General features: G+C 37.9%; 1 protein-coding gene across 2 annotated transcripts in view; it reads left to right on the top strand.

The window, feature by feature from the left end:
• The window catches only part of MAP3K2 (mitogen-activated protein kinase kinase kinase 2), a 125,199-nt gene that overhangs the window by 86,779 nt on the left and 14,760 nt on the right, over positions 1 to 23,660 (top strand). The window contains exons 14-17 of one of the 2 annotated variants that reach the window (XM_064287346.1): positions 6,790 to 6,938; positions 7,287 to 7,418; positions 12,753 to 12,882; positions 19,442 to 23,265. In XM_064287346.1, the coding sequence (XP_064143416.1) occupies positions 6,790 to 6,938; positions 7,287 to 7,418; positions 12,753 to 12,882; positions 19,442 to 19,563 (533 nt within the window). In that variant the 3' untranslated portion in view covers positions 19,564 to 23,265. Of the gene's footprint in view, positions 1 to 6,789; positions 6,939 to 7,286; positions 7,419 to 12,752; positions 12,883 to 19,441; positions 23,266 to 23,660 lie in introns of those variants that run through there. The other variant, XM_064287345.1, reaches the window with a different exon arrangement.

Consider the following 23,660-nt stretch of genomic DNA (forward strand, 5'->3'; position numbering starts at 1 on the left):
TTATTGTGCTTTTAAGTGAAAGCTTACAAATCAAAGTCAGTCTCTCATACAAAATTTATATACAACTTGCTATATACTCCCAGTGCTCTCTCCCTAATGAGACAGCACACTCCTTCCCTCCATTCTCTGTTTTTGCATCCATTCAGCCAGCTTCTGACCCCCCTGCCCTCTAGTCTCTTTTATAGACAGGAGCTGCCCACATAGTCTGATGTGTCTACTTGATCCAAGAAGTGCACTCCTCACCAGTATCATTTTCTATCCCATAGTCCAATCCAACCCCTGTCTGAAGAGTTGGCTTTGGGAATGGTTCCTGTCTTGGGCTAACAGGTCTGGGGACCATGACCTCCTGGGTCCTTCTAGTCTCAGCCAGACCATTAAGTCTGGTCTTTTCATGAGAATTTGGGGTCTGCATCCCAGTGCTCTCCTTCTCCCTCAGGGGTTCTCTGTTGTGTTCCCCGTCAGGGCAGTCATCAGTTGTAGCCGGGCACCATCTAGTTCTTCTGGTCTCAGGTTGATGTAGTCTCTGTTTTATGTAGCCCTTTCTGTCTCTTGGGCTCATAATTACCTTGTGTTTTTGATGTTCCTCATTTTCCCTTGCTTCAGGTGGGTTGAGACCAATTGATGCATCTTAGATGGCCGCTTGTTGGTGTTTAAGACCCCAGACGCCAGAGTGGGATACAGAGTGTTTTCTTAATAGATTTTATTATGCCAATTGACCTAGATGTCCCCTGAAACCATGGTCCCCAAACCCCCGCCTCTGCTGCACTGGCCTTCAAAGTGTTCAGTGTATTCAGGAAACTTCTTTGCTTTCGGTTTAGTCCAGTTGTGCTGACCTCTCCTGTATTGTGAGTTGTCTTTCCCTTCACCTAAAATAATTCTTATCTACTACCTAATTAAAGAATACCCCTTTCCCTCCCCGCTCCCTACTCTCATAGCCATCAAAGAATATTTTCTTCTCTGTTTAAACTATTCTTGAGTTCTTATAATAGTGGTCTCATACAAAATTTGTCCTTTTACAACTGACTAATTTCACTCAGCATAATGCCTTCCAGATTCTTCCATGTTATGAAATGTTTCATGGATTCATCATTGTTCTTTATTGATATGTAGTATTCCATTGTGTGAGTATACCATAATTCATTAATCCATTCATCTGTTGATGGGCACGTTGGTTGCTTCAATCTTTTTGCTATTGTAAACGGTGCTGCAGTGAACGTGGGTATGCATATGTCTGTTCGTGTAAAGGCCTTTAGTTCTCTAGGATATATTCAAAGGAGTGGCATTGCTGGATCATATGGTAGTTCTATTTCTAGCTATTTAAGGAAGTGCCAAATTGATTTCCAAAGTGGTTGTACCATTTTACATTCCCACCAGCAGTGTATAAGTGTTCCAGTCTCTCCACAACCTCTCCAACATTTATTATTTTGTGATTTTTGGATTAATGCCAGCCTTGTTGGAGTGAGATGGAATCTCATTGTAGTTTTGATTTGCATTTCTCTAATGGTAATGATGGTGAGCATTTCCTCATGTATCTGTTAGGTACCTGAATGTCTTCTTTAGTGAAGTGCCTAGACAGTTATCTTTTAAAGAAGTTAAAATAAGTGAAGAATGCCTTTTATCTATTTCCGTTTATCTTTATTTATGTAGATTCAAGTCAGGTATCAAATTTCTTCTTCCTGAAGAACTTGCTTTAACATTTCTTATAATAAAAGTCTGCTTGTGATAAATTCCTTCAGCTTTTGTGTGTTTATAAAGGGCCTTTATTTTTTACTCATTTTTAAAAGTTTTTTTTTTTTCTGGACATAGCCTTTTTCTTTGAGCACCTTAAAGATAACCTCTTCATTTTCTTCTGGCTTATATAATTTCTGAGAAGTCTGCTGTATTTCTTAATATAGTTTCTCTATATGTAATATGCTTTTTTTCCCCCCATATGGCAGCTTTTAAGATTTTCTCTTATCTTTGGTTTTTAACGGTTTTAATATGACATGTTTAGGTATATTTTGAAGGGAGGGGTTTCCTCTTGTTCTCTGAGTTTGTTAGGCCTATGATTTGTTTATGAAAAATTGTGAGCCTTTTTCTTTTCAGATATTTCTTCTGCCTCATTTTTTTTTTTTTTCTCTCTCTGGGAGTCCAATTATGGTGAAACCTGTGAGAGCTGGAACTCAAGGGGACTGCCTTGTTTTTCTGGATCTTGCAAGTTTTCTGCTTTTGACAGGGTGTAGTCTTACCACTTACCTAGCATTCTCCATTAAGAATCCTACGTCATAAACACCCAGAAAGTGTTTATTTTTCGATTTTATAGGGCTAGAAAAGGAACCAGACCATTTGTTATGATTTGCATGTTTATTTGAATTATGCACAGATATGTGCATATATTATTAAAATAAAGGTATGGGTAAAATTCACTTTTTAATAAAAACATCTAATGTCAATTGTTTAGTTTGTTTTGTATTTCGATGAAATTATTGAAAGAAATTTCTAAACTTGTAGCCTTATCAAAAAATTGTTGGTCTCCTTTAACTTTTCCAAATTCCATCAAAGCCTTTATGTAGCTAAAAACTTGTGCCTGACTTAAAGGCCCAGACTCTCTAATGGCAGGTCCTCATCATCTTCATAGTTGTCGTCTTTAGATTGTGAGCCCACAATTTCTTGCAGGTTTATTTTGTCCACTTCTGTGGCAATTTCTTTGTTATCATCAATGTAAGATGCGACACTGACCCTGTTTTCTGAAGCACCACTATAAATGTCATTTATTGCATCCTGGAACTGCAGGATGTTACCAAGCTTGATAAGGATTTCATCTGGATCGGTCACCACTGCCAAAGAAGCAGCAGTGTGTCTTAAAGCACTTTCAGTGCCATCGTGCACATCTCAGTGTTGGCAATCACTCTTTGAAGCAGTAGGTTCCTGTAGTTGAATACTTTGGCTAATGCTGTTATCCAGGGGTTGTAGGGCCGATGTGAAGAATGGAAGAGAAAAAATTAATATTGGCCAGGGGCAGTGACTGATGACAAGTAGCATTGTCAACACTCAAAAGAATGCTTCAATTTTGTTTTTTCATGCTATTGTTGATTTTATTTAAAAACTCTTCATAAATTGCTCCCATCATTTAAGCTTTGTTATTCCATTTCTGTTCTACTGAAAACTCTTTAATTTTTATGTTCGTGAACTACCACAGTCTCTTACTCTTTCCAGTTACCCACGGTTTCTCAAATGTCCCATCTGCAAACATGGTCAAGAGGGTGGTAAGCCACTCTTTCAAAAACTGACCCCGTGAGCGTTTTTCCCCTTTCATTTTCAGGGTCCTGTTAGGCATTTCCCTATCGAATAGAGAAGCCCCATAGACTGCAGTTTCCTTAGAATCATATCCCCTTATGATCTCTTTTAATTTTGTGAACCAGTTTTGAAAAACGTCTTTGTCAACCTTGTTTGACTCCCACAAGTTACATTGTAAATGATTCCAAGTTTTGGTTTTTCTTCTAAGCTCTGAAACCACCTTTTAGACACTGAGAATCCATCAGCTTTTAAAAGTTTCACCGTTCCCTTTGCCTTTACTTGCAAGATAGGTCCTGAAATGGGAACATTTATGGTGGAGCGTTGAAGAAAGCACTCAAAAACACATTCGTTGATTTCTGCATAATTTCCATCCCTTCTTTTCTTGACATTTACGTTGGTGCTCTTCATGTTTTTTTCAATTATTTTATCCTTTTCCTTCACAATTGAGTAAATTCACGTTTGGCTGCACTTGAACTCACAGCTTCCTTGACAGCCATTTTCGGTTATCATTTTGACAGTGTTAAACTTTTCTTTCAGAGATAAATTTCTCTTTCTCTTGTCCATGGCTGTGAAGGAATAAACTTTTTCTTTTTTTTTTTTTGAAGGAAATAAGTTCCTCTAAAAATTAAGGAATTTATAATCTTATCCTCTCAAAAATGTGAATGTCTCAAACAAAAAGAAATGAAAACTACTAGCACACTTCAGTAAAATATTTAAGAAAAAACCCCTGTGAGAAGAATGTTTTTGGTTTTGTACACATATTGAATGTGCTAAGTGAGGAAATGCTTCCCTGTTTTTTTGGCAAAACGAGAAATTTTGAAGAAAAGAATTGCAAGGCAATGAAGGAGTTGATTTTGAAAATTACAGTAACAATCAAAATTACAAATAGCTAAAGTGAAAATTAAAGATGAGAAGAGCAAACCCTGTCAATGCTAAGAAAAAAAGTGCTTTGCTAGGTTTTAATGAAAATAAAGGAATTTAATAGCATATCTCACCTTCTTCCAAACTTATGTATGTTGTTCTTCACTGGAAAAAATGTACAGGCCTGTCATGGATTGAATTATGCCCCCCAAAAAATGTATCAATTTGGCTGGGCCATGAGTCCCAGTATTGTGTGGTTGTCTTCCATTTTGTGGTTGTAATTTTATGTTAAAGAGGATTAGGGTGGGTAGGGTGGGATTATAACACCCTTACTAAGGTCACATCCCTGATCCAACATAAAGGGAGTTTCTCTGGGAAACTTGCACTGCCTTTTAGCTTACAAGAGATGAAAGGGAAGTGATCAGAGAAGGGAGTACCTCGTACCACTAAGAAAGCAGTGCTGGGAGCAGAGTGCATCCCTTGGATCTGGGGTCCCTGAGTGGAGAAGCTCCCAGTCTAGGGGAAGAATGATGAGAAGGCCGACAGAGAGAAAAAGCCTTCCCCTGGAGCTGACACCCTGAATTTGGACTTTTAACCCACTTTACTGTGAAGAAATAAATTTCTGTTTGTTAAAGCCATCCACTTGTGGTATTTCTGTTACAGCAGCATTAGATAAATAAGACAAAGGCCAAAAAAAGAAAAAACAAAAAAGGCAAAAATGTAAATAGACGCATCCTGCGAACAGTAGCGATGCACAGTACGCACTCACACACAGTAGCAGTGCAAAAGGAAGTGGAAGACTGGGACTTCATGTCTAACTCTTGTACTTGGAACTATTTCCTGCTTTCGCATCTGTGCTTCTTTGTATTTGGGCTGTAATACCAATGATTTTCTGATTCCATCTGCATCTCACAGATTCCAGCTTTCACAGAATACTTATTAGGATAAGATAATCATTTCAGTGGAAAATATTTGAGTTTTCTTTCTCTGTCAGGTTTCCACCATACACAGGTAATGACTTTTGAAAGTTTTATTGTGCATGTATATTAGACTATTTAATATTGCCCTACAGCTCTGGGTGTTTTTTGTTTTTACTTTTTTTTTTTCCTCCCCCTTCTTTGTGTGTTAGTTTGGAGAATTTCTGTTGATCTGTTTTCAGTTTCACTGATTCTTTCCTTGGCCATATCGAATCTATTCGTGAGCCTGTTAAAGACATTCTCCCTTAGTATTTTTTTCTTTCTTTTTTCAATTAATTTCAGCCATTTCCATTTGACTCTTCCTGCAATTTCTATCTTTCTGTTGAAATTTTTCATCTGTTCATGTATGTTATCTACCTTTTCCATGAGAGCCATTAACATGTTGATCATAGTTATTTTAAATTTCTTGCCTGACAGCTCATGCATCTTGGTCATCTCTGAGTCTCCTTCTGTTGATTGGTTTGTCTCTTGATGGCTTCTTTTTTTGGCATCTTGTAATTTTATATTGGATTCCAGATACTATGTGTAGGACTATGGAGACTGAGGTAAATAGTATTTATGCTTAGAAATAGAGCTACTTCTTCTACTAGGCTATTATTATAGGAGTTTAGTTAATCTGGTCAGAAGTTGAACTTGGTTTGGATTTTATTGTTGCCATGGTCACTATGTACCACTAACTTCAAATTCTTCTAGAGTCACCTTATGCTTAGGATAAAGGCCACTTCCAGAATGTTTTTCTTAATACTGTATTTTTATGCAAATAACGTGCACCTTCTAAAAGGTTTGTTTCCCGACTGCACTCTGCCCACAAAGTATTTTTATAAGCACCATTATGCCAATATTTTTTTTGACATGTTGCTGTAAAAAATGAGCGTAGAACATTTACAAAAATACCTCGCGGGCGGAGGGTGCAGTTGGCAAACATACGTAGAAGACGCGTGTTATTTGCACAAAAATATGGTAATCCTGCTGCACTCAGCTTTTGGTCTTCCTTGCTTGTGAACTCTTCTCAGAGGGTCTTTCTCTGTGTCCTTGCCCCTCCTCAGAAATACATTGCTGTTATTTGGTAGCCTGGCAGAGGGGAGTGCTCTCTGTTACCCTGATCCAGCTTCAGCCTTGATCAGGCTGGCCCTGTGTCCCGGGTTCTCAGTGATAGGCTTTCTCAGTGATCCTGCCCTTCCGACAGCCTGTCTTTCCTTAGATTTCAGACAAGTTGGTTGTCTTGCAGTCTCAATTTTCTGACAGGTTCAAAAATGGTTAATGATTTTGTGGATTATCCAGCTTTCACTTGTTATTAGGGTGAATGTGATGCTTTTTCCAGCCTTCTTTGTAGGTGGAAGGCAGAAAACTAATTACATGTATTACTGAAGTAAAGATTAGAAATAGTGCGTATTATAGTCACTGGCATCTTAGATTCAGTGGTCAGGAAAAAAAAATTCATTGGAAAAGGATGAGTCAAGGGGATGTGAACCTTTTTTGGGCTTAGAACTCTTAGAACATTGACTAAAAAAGAATTTTTGAAAGGCGGTAACTGTTGTGCACTCAGATGATCATGATTTTCAGTTATATCCAAATATATTCAGTTTAGAATATCTCCAATGGAATATACTCATTTAGTCCTTAACCATTTGCGTGCCATCTGACTATTCCATTTTAAGAAAGTATTCTTTCTCAGCACCTCGTGCTCCAACCAACTGGAGATTGGGCAAACTGCTGGGCCAGGGAGCCTTTGGCAGGGTCTACCTCTGTTACGACGTCGATACAGGAAGAGAATTGGCTGTTAAACAAGTTCAATTTGACCCTGATAGCCCTGAGACCAGCAAGGTAAGAAACACTGCACAAGCTGCTTTGTTATGTTATAAGAAGTATTTTTACTAAAATAAATATAACATACATATAAATTATTTGAAAAAAACAAATGAATAATTAGGCATGTTTGTCTATTTTATACTGTGGATTTTTCTCTTTCTGTATATCAATTAAATTCCTAATCTTTAGGATACTATCAGGAATTGTTGTAAATGTTATTTTAGGGGCACTAAAATGTTTATTCCTTAGGAAGTAAAGATTTCAGAATGGTATCACCTTGATGGTTCATGAAGTTGAATTTTTTTTCTTTTGCTACCATTTTACCACTGTTGCAAGGACTTAATAGTGAATTCTGTCTTTCAGGAAGTGAATGCACTTGAGTGTGAAATTCAGTTGTTGAAAAACTTGCTGCATGAACGAATTGTTCAGTATTATGGCTGTCTGAGGGATCCCCAGGAAAAAACACTTTCCATATTTATGGAATATATGCCAGGGGTAAGCTAGCAAATCTGTTGAAAATAGACATATTCTATTTAATGTCTTAATTGAGGAAGGAAAAACAATAAAAACTTTGATTATGAAATGTTAACCGTATTTAATGACATTTTGGAAGAGTTTCGAATTAGAACTGGGTAGTATAATTTTTATTTCCTATCCTCTTCATCTCTTTGTATTTTTTAATCATTTTTAAAAATGCCGAAGTATTCTAAAGTAGGTTACAGACATCATAGCAGCCCATACTCAGGTTTCCTTAAATGTTGTCTTAAAAATGTCCATTATAGCTGGTTTGTTAAAACCAGAATCAGTTCAGGGCCACACATTGCATCTAGTTGATGTGTCTCTCAGTTCTTGTTTCATCTAGAATAGCAAATTTGTATGCGACATTGATTTGACAAAGAGCCTAGTTTTTCTGTTGACAACCTCATGGGTTTGTCTAATGGCATCCTCATGGCGTTGTTTAATTTGTTCCTTTATCCTTGATATTTCCTGTAAACTGCAAGTTAGATTGAAAGTTTGAGTCAGATTCAAATTCACCATGTTTTTATTAGAATACATGATGGATGACGCTGTGTACTTTGTCGCATCACATCAGGAGACATTCAGTTTCTGGTCATCCCACAGTTAACGATGCTACTGAGGTCGATGGCTAGATTGGGACAATCATCGTCCTGATTCCCCTGTGGTAGACCAGAAAATGGCCTGAGGTATATCCCTGGCACATTTGAATATCCAGTTCCTTTTCAACCACCCACCTGATGCTTTTAACACAGATCGTTAATACTTGCCCCAATCGCTAAGTTCCTTAGGAGTTGCATAACGCTATTTTCAAATTCTTTCTTTTCCCATGTATTACTTTTAGGATTTGTAAGGTCAGCAGTTCAAATCCAGCAGCCACTCCTTGGAAACCCTTTGGGGCAGTTCTACTCTGTCATATAGGGTCACTATGAGTCGAAATCGACTTGACGAATTTGGGGTTTTGGAGTTTTTTGAGAGTACGTTCTAATACTAATGAATTTCAGGATGGTGTTGTATTTACTATTTAAATATACACGTATTCCTGCAATTTAAGGCAGTTTTATAAAAGGGGTTTAGTTTTGGGGCCTTTAAGGGGATAGCTAAGGAGTCCTGGTGGCACACCGGCTAAGAGCTCAGCTGCTAACAGAAAGTTGGCGGTTTGAACTCACCAGTTGCTCTGTGAGAGAACGATGTGGCAGTCTGCTTCCATAAAGATTACAGCCTTGGAAACCCTATGGGGCAGTTGTACTGTCTTAATAAGGTTGCTATGAATTGGAACGGACTGGACGGGAGTGGATTTGGTTTTTTTGGTTTAAGGAAATAGCTTATTAGAATTGAATGTATGAGGTCGGAGTTTCAGTTTATGAATCAGTAAAGCTGTTTGTAGATCAAGATCAACAACAACAACACTGTGATATTAAAAAGCATCTGCAGTTGGATAAGGACAGAAATGTTAAAAAATAAACTACGATGTAATTAAAACATGGGCTTTATTCGAGTAGTTATCATATAAAAAAACCAAACCCGTTGCCATCAAGCCGATTCCAACTTATAGTGACCCTATAGGACAGAGTAGAACTGCCCCATAGGGGTTTCAGGGAGCGCCTGGTGGATTCGAACTGCTGACCTTTTGGTTAGCAGCCATAGCTCTTAACCACTCTGCCACCAAGGTTTCCACATATGCATGTAGGGAGACCATTTTGACTCTAAGAAAAAATGACTCAGTGTAGGCCAGCTACAATGAAGCTTATAAAAGGAAAACGAAGGAGAAGAATAGAAAATGAGCCTTTGGCTAATCTTAACATGATTGATTGAACTCTGCCCCCCTTACTGAGGTCAGCTGACGTCAGGTACTAGGTAGTCTCTGGCCTGGAGGGTGGGGAGGCATTCATTTGCACAAATCTTTAGGTGTAGTCTGGAGGTTTTAAAATGATAAAAAGTACTTCATCTCTCAGGAAGCAAGAAAAATTACTAAAAGTTACGCTATTTGCATTAGATAAACTCTGCACTAGTTTATGGTTCACAAATGTCTTTGTCGCAAAGGGGTTTGCAAAGATTAAATCACTGCGTTAAGCTATTAACACTCCTCAAAGCTGGGAAAAACAAGTTAACAACGCGGCACAGTAGTTTAGCAGATCCTGATGAAAAAAAGAAATTAATAGCTTTGTAGGTTTTTGGGAGGGTCAGACTTTTAATTTTGTGCTAGTGTGTAAGAGAATGGAGCCCTGCTGGCACAGCGTTTGGAGTTGCAATGCTAACCAAAAGACCAGTGGTTTGAATCCCTCAGCCGCTCCGTGGAGACCCAAGGGGCAGCTCTGTTCTGTCCTGTAGGGTCACTGTGAGTCGAAGCCCACTCTACAGGAACAGATTTTGTGTAAGAGAAACCCCTTGAAATCCAAATAAAAGGTCTATTTTTAATTTCATTTCACACACAGATTTTGTTAGTTTGTGCAATAGTATTTAAATTAAAAAAATTATTTTAAGTATGAATAGAGATCCAGATTGTTGAAAATAAAATTAAAAAATAGTTGGCCAAAACTGATTTACATTACAGATGAAGATGGGTAATCTATATATTCAGCAGTCTTAAGACTTAGACCACTGGCTACTCAGGAAGAAGGATTAGATTGCGTTTCACGTTAGTTACACTTGATTTTGTAACGCATCTGTCTTCTTCAAATCACAAGTTGTCATTCTTTGAAAAGCATGTTACTAAATTAATAAATGATACAGCTAAATGAATTATTCAACATTCAAATTATTGAATTGCCTATGGCAGTTTCTGGACAACATGTATGTTCCTAGACCTTCCCAAATCCTCCAGTTTGTGAACGATGCTTTATACTTCCCCTCATTAAATTTAATATAATGGACCTCTTTATGCCATAGATTCAAGCTCTGCCAGAATCGATGGTGCACTCTTCAGGTTTCCCAAACTGCATTCTATGCATCCGTTTATCTAGAAATATTTTCAGGCTTAGAGCCATAACTTTGTTCTATTTTCAGTACATTTACTGGCAGTTGGCTTCTCTTACTCTTTTTCACACACAGAAAAAAGAACTTTTTAGCTGGTAGAGTTTCCCAACCCATTCCAGTTGTACACACTGTAGAAGGTAACATTTTAATGGCACCCTGGGGTAGACAGACTACACCTATTGACCTGTGAGCATCCAGAGGCTACTGGCCTGACTCTCCTGAGGCCCCAGACGATCCGTATCTGCACCACCCATTTGCAGCCTCCAAGTATTTTTTGGCCTGTTACTTGGAAAACTCAATTTTAGCAAAGTTATTTTGTGTATTACTACAAGTAGAGACACAATAAGTAGATTGTGAACAAACAAGTCATGTTGAATTTATGTAGTGTTTGGCTGGGTGCACTGCCAAAGCTAGTCCACATGTGTTTGCAAATTTGGGTAAGCAGAATTGCAAATTGCTGTCCCTTCAGAGATTACTCATGAACAGTGGGAAAAAATGGTTAAATCTGTAAGATCCAAGAATCTGTTTTTATGTAACATAGTACATGGCTTACCAAAATTCAAGGAAAGACAGTGTTAAAAATAATCAAAACTCACTGAAATTTGAACACAAGGTTTATTCTGAGAAGTTATTCTATATGCATATAAACCCATTGCTGTCAAGTTGATCCTGATTCATGGTGACCCTATAGGACAGAATAGAATTGGCCCATAGGGTTTCCAAGGAGCGGCTGATGGATTTGAACTGCTAACCTTTTGGTTGGCAGCCGAGCTCTTAACCACTGTGCCACCAGGGCTCCGTATAGGGAGACCATTTTGATTCCAGAAAAAGCAAATAGCTCGAAGAAGCTAGATACAATGGGGTTTATAAAGAAGGAAATCCATTGCCTTCGAGTCGATTCTGACTCATAGTGATCCTATAGGACAGAGTAAAACTGCCCCATAGGGTTTCTAAGACTGTAATCTTTGTGGAAGCTGTCAAATCTTTTCCTGCTGAGCGGCTGGTGGATTTTAACTGCTTGTTTCAGTTAGCAACTGAGTGCTTAACTGTTGCACCACCAGGGCTCCTTATAAACAGGTTAAAAAAAAAAAAAACAAAACAGCCTGTTGCCATAGACCCAATTCTGACTCATAGTGACCCTATAGGACAAAGTAGAACTGCCCCATAGGGTTTCCAAGGAGTCGCTGGTAGATTCAAACTGCTGATGTTCGGTTAGCAGCCAGACTCTTAACCACTATGCCACTAAAAAAAAAAAAAATGCCACTAGGGCTCCATAAAGAGAAGAGGAGGGAAAAATATAGAAAACCAACCACTGGCTAATCTTAAATGATTGATTGAACCTTGCCCTCTTCCTTTTACTGAGATCAGTGGATATGAGTTCACTAGATGGTCCCTGTCCCTCTCTACCTGGCCATGTTGTTTGATGTTCAAATTTAGTAAGCCTAGCTTCCATCAGAAAAGAAGGGGTTTGCAACTCTGGGTGAAAGAAAAGCTCTGGTGGGGTGATTTTGGTCAGGGTTTTCTTTAAAGTGAAATATTTGGTTTGGTGGGTAAGAAAACCCCAAAATCAAAGCAAGATATCTGCAATCAATTTCTCTTTTTGACCGCAGAACTATTTGTATATATTTTCTTGTTTATAAAATTGATTTTGTCCCTCAGGAAGCATTTCATTTTCATCTTTTAAAGTGTAGATTATTAATCAAATTTGCACATCAGAATCACTAGGGAAGCTTTTTCAAAAATTCAAGTCCTTGTGTTTCACCTCAGGCTAATTCAGCATTTGCTGAGATGGTACCTCATCCTGGCTAATAAAAACTTTAAAAATTAGAAATTCCACTTTAATTAATGTTTTCTCATGTCTTGAACTAGATTGTGAGTGTATAAAAGAAAAAAACTTTAAAATCCTATACGTGTTCTGATTTTGTGATCATATTCGCTCTTCAGTTAGCAGGTGTCAATAAAACAGTGTTTTAAGCATAGAGTAAGAACAAAACAAATAAAATCAAAGTGAGATTTACATAGAGAAGAGAGAAGGAAAAACAAAAATATATTCAAGGCAAAAAAAAAAAAAACACAAGATAAAAGTACTGGAAAATTTTAAAAACCAGAGCTGCAAGGAACAGGCTTCCTGCAGCTAGAACTCTTCAATAGTTGTAGTCAGGGGGTGTAGAATAGTTTTTTGCTGAATTACATGATATATAATGTCCTCACTAAGAACACTTTGTCTCTGCAATTATGGCCTCACAGTTGTCAACTAGAACTCTTAAAAATAAAGATTTAAAAGTGGTTTTCATTTCAAAGCATAACAGAGTTTTCTTTTGTTGTTTTTTGTTCTAGGGTTCAATTAAGGACCAACTAAAAGCATACGGGGCTCTTACTGAGAACGTGACCAGGAAGTACACCCGCCAGATTCTGGAGGGTGTCCATTATTTGCACAGTAACATGATTGTCCATAGAGATATCAAAGGTAAGTGACGAGAGTACTGCTGTAGAGAAGAACTTGAACGCCGGTTCAGATTAAAACAGAAGTTTGTTCAGGGTTTGAAACAGTTGTATTTGGGGAACTATATAGCCCATTGAAAATGCAGTCAGTTAGTTGTGGGGCAGTTTCATTATCCAAGTATTTTAATGGGGTGAAAAGAGCAATCAAACTATAGGGAGGGTAATTAAAGGAAAATTAATGAATATTGTAATAATCACACACTGATTGCTTACTGATTATTAATAGTATAGTTAATGATTTGCAAGGAACAAGCTTTTTGCTGAATTACATGATATATATGTCCTTATGTAAGACGTATATATCAAGTTTCACAGGATGCTTACATTATGTCACAAGATGCTTATATGTATTTTCTTTGTTTGCGTTGTAAAAATATCTTATTGGCAACAGCACCCAGACTTCTTCCTGAGCACGTGTATTTTGAGGGGTGTAGAGGGTCATTTGGTTAAGACCCCTTGGGGCGTATGGTTTCATATCCTGGTTTTGACCGCCGAGGAAAAACATATTTTTCTCAAAAAAAAATAGCTGTTAGTCTAGAATCCAGATTAAAATCCAACAGCATGGTTAGCATATTATGTCTCTGTCTCACTGACTACACTGAAAGTTGTCTTTTCCTGAGACATTTCCCTCCTTCTGATCAAAGATCTCATGGAGAATCTTTTGATCATTGATAGAATTGAGTAGGCTCTCCCACGTGGGCACACTTGCTGTTGTTTACTCTAGTGGCTACTTGAATTATCAAGCACTGAAGACCTCAGATGCCACACCGCAATTGTGACCAAGCACCACTGAGTGTTTCCCTTTTACCTTGACATAGTGGAGTTCTCCTCTTCAGACTGGGCTGGCTTCATGTCTCTTAAAAAGGAGTAACTCATCTTCTGCAAGGTTTCCTCAGCCTCACTGTGCTTTAAAGGGAGACACTCTGGTGGGCCTCAAAAGGGAGGGGGAAAGAGGTGACAGTGTCAGGTACAATGGATCAGAGGCACAAGGGCTGACTTATTCTTTCAGTCCCTCAAAGCGGGGTTTCATCAAGGCCATCACTGACCTGGATGTTTTTTGTATACATTATCTTTTTCGTGGGTATCATGTTAATTCTTGAGGTCAGAACACGAGTGGTTAATTTTATGTAACATTTAATGGTGATAACACTGACCATTAAAATCATAATTCTAGCAAACAAAATTGTCTCTAAAAGTGGTGTTGATGAAAAGATGTCTGGGTTTACAAGGGAAAAACCAAAATGTCAAAACGGGATTTATGCTAAAATTGCAGTTTGATAATTGTGAAAAGGAAGGTTTGATAACAAAAAGGAAACCCTGAGAATTTAAACAGCGCATATCTGAAATATCCAATTTGTCTAGAAATTTTAAGCAATAGGTATAACTGTCATCGTGGAACATAAAACAAATAAGGTAGCTGGTCTGTTCAATAAACAATAAGCAAATGCACTAGGCAGCACTGACTTCTGTCATTTACATGGAAAAACATTGTATCAAACATGGAATAACTTGAAGTTATGGGTTTGAAGTTTTATTTATGGAGTAAAGCAATTAAAAACAATATAGTGAATAAAATAAATAGAAGAGCAAAGAAATTAATATAAATAAATTCCGTCTATGAGTTCGTTTTTTTTGTTTGTTTACTCAGGCCCATGTAGCTTATTTTGATTCTGTGTTATATTGGATCAACTGCAGTCTGTGAACTTGTCATTTTTTATGTAAGAATTCTGGAAATCATGATTTAGTCTAGTCACAGTTCTTTTCATATGTCTAATATAGTCCATCTTTTATTGAGGTATTTTGGTCAAATATCTTCAGCAAATCAGCAAAGTAACAACATAATCTGCAGATGACAAAACTTGATATGGCCTTAATTAACTTAGAATAATAATAGTTCTTAAAGGTGAAAAACTTGATAGAGATTAATTTAAAGGCTACGTAAAGCCAAATAAAGTCCGTTTAAAAAACTTTAGACAAAAGTATCTCTTAATGTAATGATTAACCTTATTTTCAAAAGAGCTTCAGATATAACACTTAATAATCTTGAGAAGTAATACCATAGTCAGAATATACTAAGAACATACCGAGATGATCAAGTCTTTAAATATGTGAGTAGTAGTTAAAACAAAACAAAACAAAAGACCTTCATGGGAAAACTTTATGAATCCCTCAAACTATTGGTTTTGATGATGCTAAATTAAAAAAAAATAATAGTTACTGCAACTGAGGTAGCAATTGAAATAATAAAATTATAACATAATATTATGTGTTTGCAATCTAGTATCAGGCATATGTATTACTAACATAAATTCTAACTTAAAGAAAATTTGGTATTTTTCCTAATTTGACAACACAGGGGAGAACAGAGGTCTATATACAGAAAACAACTTCCTGTTCTTCTTAAATGCAATAAAATTTTCTTCAAACTGTGGGTGGCAGTTTAATTTAGATCATTTATTCCCTCCTTTTCATGGTGGGATAAAGAATTTGGGCCACCTATGAAATTATCTTGAGAGACCATGAGTGTTTGGAGGGTAGATGGAGTTGTATCTAATTAATGACACTCCTTTTTTGTAGTTTCAATGTTATTGAAGGAAAGATCTCTGTTAATTCCCCGGAAGATGGTTATATTCATGGTTGCTGGTCTCCTGTGTGTGGTAGAGAGTTGAATTTGTTCCTGTTCTCTCTCTCTCTTTTTTTTTTTTTTTTTTAACTGAAGCCATTTTTTCTAAGATGACCTGGTTTTTACATTAAAAAACCATAGATTTGCAGTCTAAAAGATTGTTGGGTTGTATTTGAAGTTGTTAGAGTTGTAAAGCTCTAAGCTTATCTGGTTGAGTGAGACTTTTTGTTCAATTCGTTCCTCTTTTTGATCTTCAGACATAGTTCTCTCTCTGAACTATCAAGTTTACAAAAGGAGGAGTGTCTCTTTCTGAACGGCAGAAAGAGAACTATGTCTGAGGATCAAAAAGAGGAACTATCCTGGGAAGGCAGAAAGAGCAATTGCAGAGTTCTAACAAGTTTAAACAAATATTGCTTTAATATTTTTTAAAAGTTCTAAAATACCAATTAAAACTATTGAAGTCTCAAGCTTGTTGTTTAGGAGTTTCAGACTCAACAATCCTAGAGGGGACTGCCAATAACGAACCATTAAGCAATCAACCAAACCAGCTAACCAGTTAATATCTTATTATGTTAATCAAGTAATAAATCAGTTGGATTATTTTAATAATTAACAGTCCTGACTGCTTATGGGGTTTGAGATTTCACAAACTCAGAAACTCTCAGGATGGACAATACTTGACTGCTGTAACTCATGAAGATAAGATTTATACAAGTAATACTTGGGGCCATCTCCCCTGGAGAAAACAAAAAAGAACAAACACAAATTTCTCAGAGAATTTAAACACAAAATCTGAGAGGTTATTCACCTGTTTGCTGTTTTTGTAGATGAGTTCTTGAAGTTTCTTGACGATGTTAAAATTTGGTTGTAAGATTCAAAAGGCGCATGAAAAAAAATCTTTGTGTACTTAGAGAAATAAAAATAACTTTTTAGCAAGTGACATTAAAAGGACAAGAAGAATTCAGTGTTACAGAGTTTGGATAGAAGAGATTAGTGAAGACCTGTAATAGCCTTTGGGAATGTACCCCAGCAGCTAGGATAGCTCTCAGGAATTTTCCGATATTCTCTTGGTAGAAGAGCAGAAATTAAGGTCTCTGGCAGCTTCTGGCCAGAAAAGAAAAATTGTCTAAACTTTAAAAAGCAGAAGTTAAAAGGGATTTCGGGCGTCAACTGAAAAATTTAGGCATTACCTCTGAAATCTCAGACTTTAGATTCTAAAATTTTCTTATATATCCAGTTCAGCTTAAGTTACTTAAAAGGGTTCTGGAGCCTAATTTGACATATTACAAAACAATAACAACTTTACCAGCATGAATTTGTATTAAATTCTTCAAAGTAGCTCTTAGAAGCCTAGGCACACTAAGCAGTTTCTCCAAGACTTAAGACTTACTTATGAGAAAAGAAAAAAAAAACTGACAACAGCTAGTCATGGCTTTTGAGACGAGACACACAAAAACGTAGACATGAGATGAGACAACTCCTTAATGAGTGCATATGTGCCTAATGGTACTCTCAACCTCACTCAGGCGGCAGCCACACATGTGAAAATGACTCTGGAGCCTTTACCAAAACAAAATGCACTCGAAGAAACCTTAACGGGCATTTAGAGAAAAACACAGCAAGTTCACACAGCCTGAACCAAGCTACAATTACCCAGATAAGAAACTTGTCAAAACGCTCTCGAATGAGCTGAAAATAAAGAGGTGAAAGATTGTTAACAAACCTCAGAGGACTTCAAACAGAAAGAAGGCGGAAATCCTTGGTCTAAGAGGTTTTACCTGGAGGCAGCTCTCAAGAGCTGGAAAAGTGGATTGAGCATGCAAAGGGCTTGTATGGGCGCCAGTGTTCCGTAGTCCCATTCTGGGGTTGTTTAGCAGGCAAATTGCCTTTGGATCCCACTTCTGACACCAAAACACTGTAGAGAAAAACTTGAACACTGTTTTGAGTTAAAACAGAGAGGTACATTAAGAGTTTGAAACAATTGCAATTGGCGAACTATGTGCCCATTGAAAATGGAACCGGGTAGTTCTGCAGCAGTCTCGGTATACAAGTATTCTTATGGGGTAAAAAGAGGAACCAAACCACAGGGAGGGCAATTACTGGAAAATCAATGGATATTGTAATAATCACACTCTGATTGGTTATTGATTATTAATAGTGTAGGTAGTGAATGCAGATAGTTTCCCAGGGTGCTTAAATCATGGTTACAAGATGCTCACATGTATTTTCTTCATCTAGCTTGCAAAAATGTCTTGTTGGCAACAGCACCAAGACAGTACTCTTCCTGAGTATGCGTATTTTGAGGGGCATAGAGGGTCAGTTGGTTAAGACTCCTCAGGGCATATAGTTTCACATCCTGGTTTGGACCACCGAGGAAAAACATGTTTTTCTCAAAAAACATAGCTGTTAGTCTAGATATCCAGATTAAAAATTAGATAGCATGGTCAGCATATTATGCCTCTGTCTCAATAACTGCACTGAAAGTCATCTTTTCCTGAGACAGTACATAGTTCTTTGTGAGTGTGAATGAAATAAGTGAGAAGGTTGAGAAATTTACTGTTCACGTTAATACTTCTACCTCTAAAGTACCACAAACAATTCTGTTTTCTCAGTGACTCAGTCAGTGTTCCATTAGACCAGTCCTGATGTTTACATCCCAACAAATGGGTAGCTCCATGATGGGGGCCCATACAATCAATAAAGTTAAAAAGATTATAAAAGTGAGACCATGTTTTTATACAAATAGCATAGGCATTAAAATATCATGGTTAAAAATAGGGCCTTGCAAAATCAAAGAATTATCCCTAAAACTCAAACAAGTAGAAGGGAGCAGCAAAAGAAGCCCCCAGGCACCAGAAGAAAGCAAAAAATAAAAATCAGAGCAGAATTAAATAAAATAGAGAGCAGAAAAACAATTGAAAGAGTTAACAAGACCAAAAGCTGGTTCTATGCAACGATCAACAAAATCGATAAACCACTGGCCAAACTGACAAAAGAAAAACAGGAGAGGAAGCAAATAACCCAAATAAGAAATGAGACGAGCGATATCACAACAGACCCAGCTGAAATGAAAAAATTGTAACAGGATACTATGGAAAATTGTACTATAGCAAATTTGTAAACCTAGAGGAAATGGATAAATTTCTAGAGACATACTACCTACCTATACTAACACAAATGGGGTAGAACAACTAAATAAACCTACAACAAAAGAAGAGTTTGAAAAGGTAATTAAAAAACTCTCCCCACAAAATAGCTCTGGCCCTGACAGCTTTACTGGAGAATTCTACCAAACTTTCAGAGAAGAGTTAATACCACCACTACTAAAGGTAATTCAGAGCATAGAAAAGGATGGAATGCTCCCAAGTTCATTCTATGAAGCCAGCATATTCCTGATACCAAAACAAGATAAAGACACCACAAATAAAGAAAATTACAGACCAATATCCCTCATGAACTTAGATGCAAAAATCCTCAACAAAATTCTAGCCAAAAGAATTCACCAACATATCAAAAAAAAAAATTCACCATGACCAAGTGGGATTCTTACCAGCTATGCAGGGATGATTTTGTTGTTGTTGTTGTTAGGCGCCATCGAGTTGGTTCCGACTCATAGTGACCCCACGCACAACAGAACAAAACACTGCCTGGTCCTGACCAATCCTTACAGTTGTTGTTGTGCTTGAGCTCATTGTTGCAGCCACTGTGTCAGTCCACCTTGTTAAGGGTCTTCCTCTTTTCCACTGACCCTGTACTTTGCCAAGCATGATGTCCTACTCTGGGGACTGATCCCTCCTGACAACATGTCCAAAGTATGTAAGACACAGTCTCGCTATCCTTGCTTCTAAGGAGCATTCTGGCTGTACTTCTTCTAACACAGATTTGTTCGTTCTTTTGGCAGTCCATGGTATATTCTTCGTCAACACCACAATTCAGAGGCATCAATTCTTCTTTGGTCTTCCTTACTCATTGTCCAGCTTTCACATGCGATTGAAAATACCATGGCGGGTCAGGCGCACCTAGTCTTCAAGGTGACATCTTTGCTCTTCAACATTTTAAAGAGGTCCTTTGCAGCAAATTTGCCCAATGCAATGCATCTTTTGATTTCCGGACTGCTGCTTCCACGGTTGTTGATTGTGGATCCAAGTAAAATGAAATCCTTGACAACTTCAGTCTTTTCTCCATTTATCATGATGTTGCTCATTGGTCCGGTTGTGAGGGTTTTTGTTTTCTTTATGTTGAGGTGCAATCCATACTGAAGGCTGTGGTCTTTGATCTGAGAGAAATAAGGGCCCTCACACGAATAGATATATGCACACCATGTTCATTGCAGCACTGTTTACAATAGCAAAAAGATGGAAACAAACAAGGTGCCCATTCATGGATGAATGGATAAACAAATTATGGCATAGTCACACAATGGAATACCATGCAACGATAAAGAACGACAGTGAATCAGTGAGACAGCTTGTAACATGAAAGAATCTGGAAGGCATTATGCTGAGTGAAATTAGTTGCAAAAGGACAAATATCGTATGAGACCATTATTATAAGAACTCAAGAAAAGGTATAAACACAGAAGAAAACATTCTTTGATGGTTACTAGGGTGGGACGGAGGGAGAGGGGTATTCACTAATTAGATAGTAGGCAAGAATTACTTTAGGTGAAGGCGTGAAGGGAAGGACAACACACAATACAGGTGAAGTCAGCACAACTGGACTAAACCAAAAGCTAAGAAGTTTCCTGAATACATCCAAACACTTCGAGGGACAGAGTAGCAGGGGTGGGGGTCTGGGGACCATAGTTTCAGGGAACGTCTTGGTCAATTGACATAACAAAGCATGTTAAGAAAACATTCTGCATCCCCCTTTGGAGAGTGGCATCTGGGGTCTTAAAAGCTAGCAAGAGTTCATCTAAGATGTATCCATTGGTCTCTACCCACCTGGAGCAAAAGAGAATGAAGAACACCAAAGACACAAGGTAAATATGAGCCCAAGAGACCAAGAGACCAAGGGCTACATAAATCAATGACTCCATCAGCCTGAGACCAGAAGAACTAGATGGTACCTGGCTACCAGCAATGACTGCCCAGGGAACACAACAGAGAACCCCTGATGGAGCAGGAGAAAAGTGGGATGCAGATCTCAAATTCTAGTAAAAAGACCAGACTTAATGATATGACTGAGATTGGAGGGACCCCAGAGATCATGGCCCATGGACTCTCTGTTAGCCCAAAAGTGAAACCATTCTCGAAGCCAACTCTTTAGACAAAGATTACGCTGGACTATAAGACATAAAATGATACTGGTCAGGAGTTTGTTTCTTACCTGAAGTAGACAAATGAGACTATGTGGGCAGCTTGTGTCTGGAGGTGAAATGAGAAGGCAGAGGGGACAGGAGCGGGTTGAATGGACATGGAAAACAGAGTGAAGAGAGGGAGTGTGCTGTCACATTGTAGGGAGAGCAACTAGGGTCACGTAACAATGTGTGTATAAGTTTTTGTATGAGAAACTGACTTGAATTGTAAACTTTTCACTTAGAGCACAATTAAAAAAAGAAGAAAAGGAAAAAAAAAAGATGGGGCTGTGGCTATGGACTGCCTGATTCAGATCTGGGTTTTGGCAGTCACTGACTTTTGCAACCTTTGACAGATATTTAATCTCTATCTGTCATTCATTAAATAAAGGTGATGATAGTATCTAAGCAGGATTCTTGTTAGGATTAAATGCGTTAATACATGTAGTGTGCCTAAAAGAGTTCTTGGTGCCTAGAAAACACTCAGACGTTAGCCATGATGATGATACACTTTATGTTGAGATCATATTTAAAGCCATGGGAATGGATGTCGTTATCTAGGGAACAGAGAAGGAGAAATGGAGAAGAGAGCCCAAGACTGAGCTTTAATGAACTTTTTTTTTTAGTCCATTTAAATTCACTTGTGTAATCAAAAACTTGATTGTTTTGGGGATCAGATATGTAAATACGAAGTTAGACAATAGCGAGCACCTAACAACAACAACAAGTATGTCTGAAGGCAGGGGACATGGTTTATAATCTAAAGGAAACAGGAGCCTGTCTTTCACCTCAAGATCTTCCCTTTCAGTCAGGTCTCAGCTGCCAGTGACACACCTAATGGCTTAAAGAACCTCATAGTGGAATTATTCAACGGGGAATTATTCTATTAGAAATAATCTTTACTCAAGCCAGCTCCTCCTTTGCCCTTACAATGAGGCAAGGCAAAGGAGCTGGGGCAAGCTACTCCCAAATGGATCCTTCTCTAACCGTGCCAGAAAGAGCGATAAACTATCCTGGTAAAATCAGGAGGTTGGAAGCAAGCTGACTTAAAAGTATTATAGGGAAAATATATTGATAAGGGGAAAAGGTAAGATAAAATTGGGTCTACAGTATGATTTTAAGTTCATAAAATTATACACACAAGGTGTTGGGAGTGGGAGGAGGGGGAACCTAGAAGGAGAATTCCCATATGATTAAAAAGAATGGCAATATGAGTGATACTTCTTTTCTTCTGCAAAAAAAAAAAAAAAAAAAAATTTTTTTTTTTACTTTTTCTGTATTTCCCAAAGGAGCCCTAGTGGCGTGGTCGTTAAAGCCCTCGGCGGCTAACCAGAGGGCTGTGGTTGGAACTCACCAGCCATTCTGCAGGAGAAGGATGTGGCAGTCTGCATCTGTAAAGATTTACAGCCTTGGAAACTCTAGGGGACATTTCTACTCCATCTCTATAGGGTCTCTACGAGTCAGAATAGACCTGACAGTAGCGGGCTTGGTTTTGGTCTGGTATTTCCCAAATTTTTATAGTGTGCAGCTTTGTAAATGGGCAGAAAGGAAAGACAGTTGATTGGTTTAACATTTAAACCCATGGGTTAGTAATGAAATTTAGGGAAAAACTAACTTGTTACTGTTGAAGAATGCATGGAAACCAAGTCATTTCAAATGCTGGTGCCTTCATTCTGCCTTTCCTTTACAAATTATACCACTGACGACCAAATAGTAGATGAAAGGAAATTTATAGACTAAGAAATGAAGAAGGAATGATAGAGTAACACCATTTTTTTTAACCTATGGTAAGTATATATATATTTTTTCAACATTTTTTTACATGCACAACTCAGTGACATTAATTATGTCCATCGTGTTATGACACTGTCACTACTGTTCAATCCTGAATTTTTCCATCACCCTTAATAGAAGCTCATTACCTCCTAAGCAAGGAGTCCCTCTTTCGCCCTCCCTCCCACCACTAGTAGCCACAAATAAACTTCGGTCTCTATATATTTGCTCAGAATAGTACTATTTTGCAACCATGAGTGAACTAATAGATAAATGCACTAAATATTAATAGCCGCTGACATCGCTAAAACAGAGACAGTCTAGCATTACATACTTCCTATTGGTATAATACATTCTCACCCAGGAAGTAGTCCCACGCCCCAAAATTGAACCTGTATCTGATCAGGCCTCTAGGTTCATCTACCAAGTTACAGAAAATATATATAGGACAGATGAACATGTTAAGTAACCCCTCATGATGCAGTCAGCAAAACCTAGACCATAAAAATTGCTGGGCAGTCTAGTTTCTTCATAAATGCAAAGGAAAAAAAGAGATTGGAGGGACTTCTAGAAAGTACCTAAAAGATACATCAAGTCTCGGTTGATGGACCTTATTTGGGTTCTGATTAAAAAAAAAAAAAAAAAAACTAAAAAAATTGAACACTTACCATATTTTATAATATCAAGGAATTATTGTTCATCTTCTTAGATGTGATAAGAGTCTTTATCTTTTAGGACTGAAATGGGGGCATTGGTGGTCCAGTGGTAGAATTCTTTCCCTCCGTGAGGGAAACCCAGGTTGATTCCCAGTAAGTGCACCTCATGGGCAGCCACCACTTTTCTGGAAGTGGAAGCTTGAGTGTCGTATGCTGAACAGGCTTCAGCGGAGCTTCTAGGCTAAGAGACACTAGGACGAAAGACCTGGCTATCTACTTCTGAAGTCAGTCAATGAAAATCCTGTGGCTCACAACAATCAGATAGGCAACAGATCATGGGGAGTGCGTTTTGTTCTGTTGTACATGGGGGTGTCATGAGTCAGGGGCTGACTCGA

This window comes from Loxodonta africana, chromosome 6, assembly GCF_030014295.1.
Source record: "Loxodonta africana isolate mLoxAfr1 chromosome 6, mLoxAfr1.hap2, whole genome shotgun sequence".
In the NCBI taxonomy this organism is placed as follows: domain Eukaryota; kingdom Metazoa; phylum Chordata; class Mammalia; order Proboscidea; family Elephantidae; genus Loxodonta; species Loxodonta africana.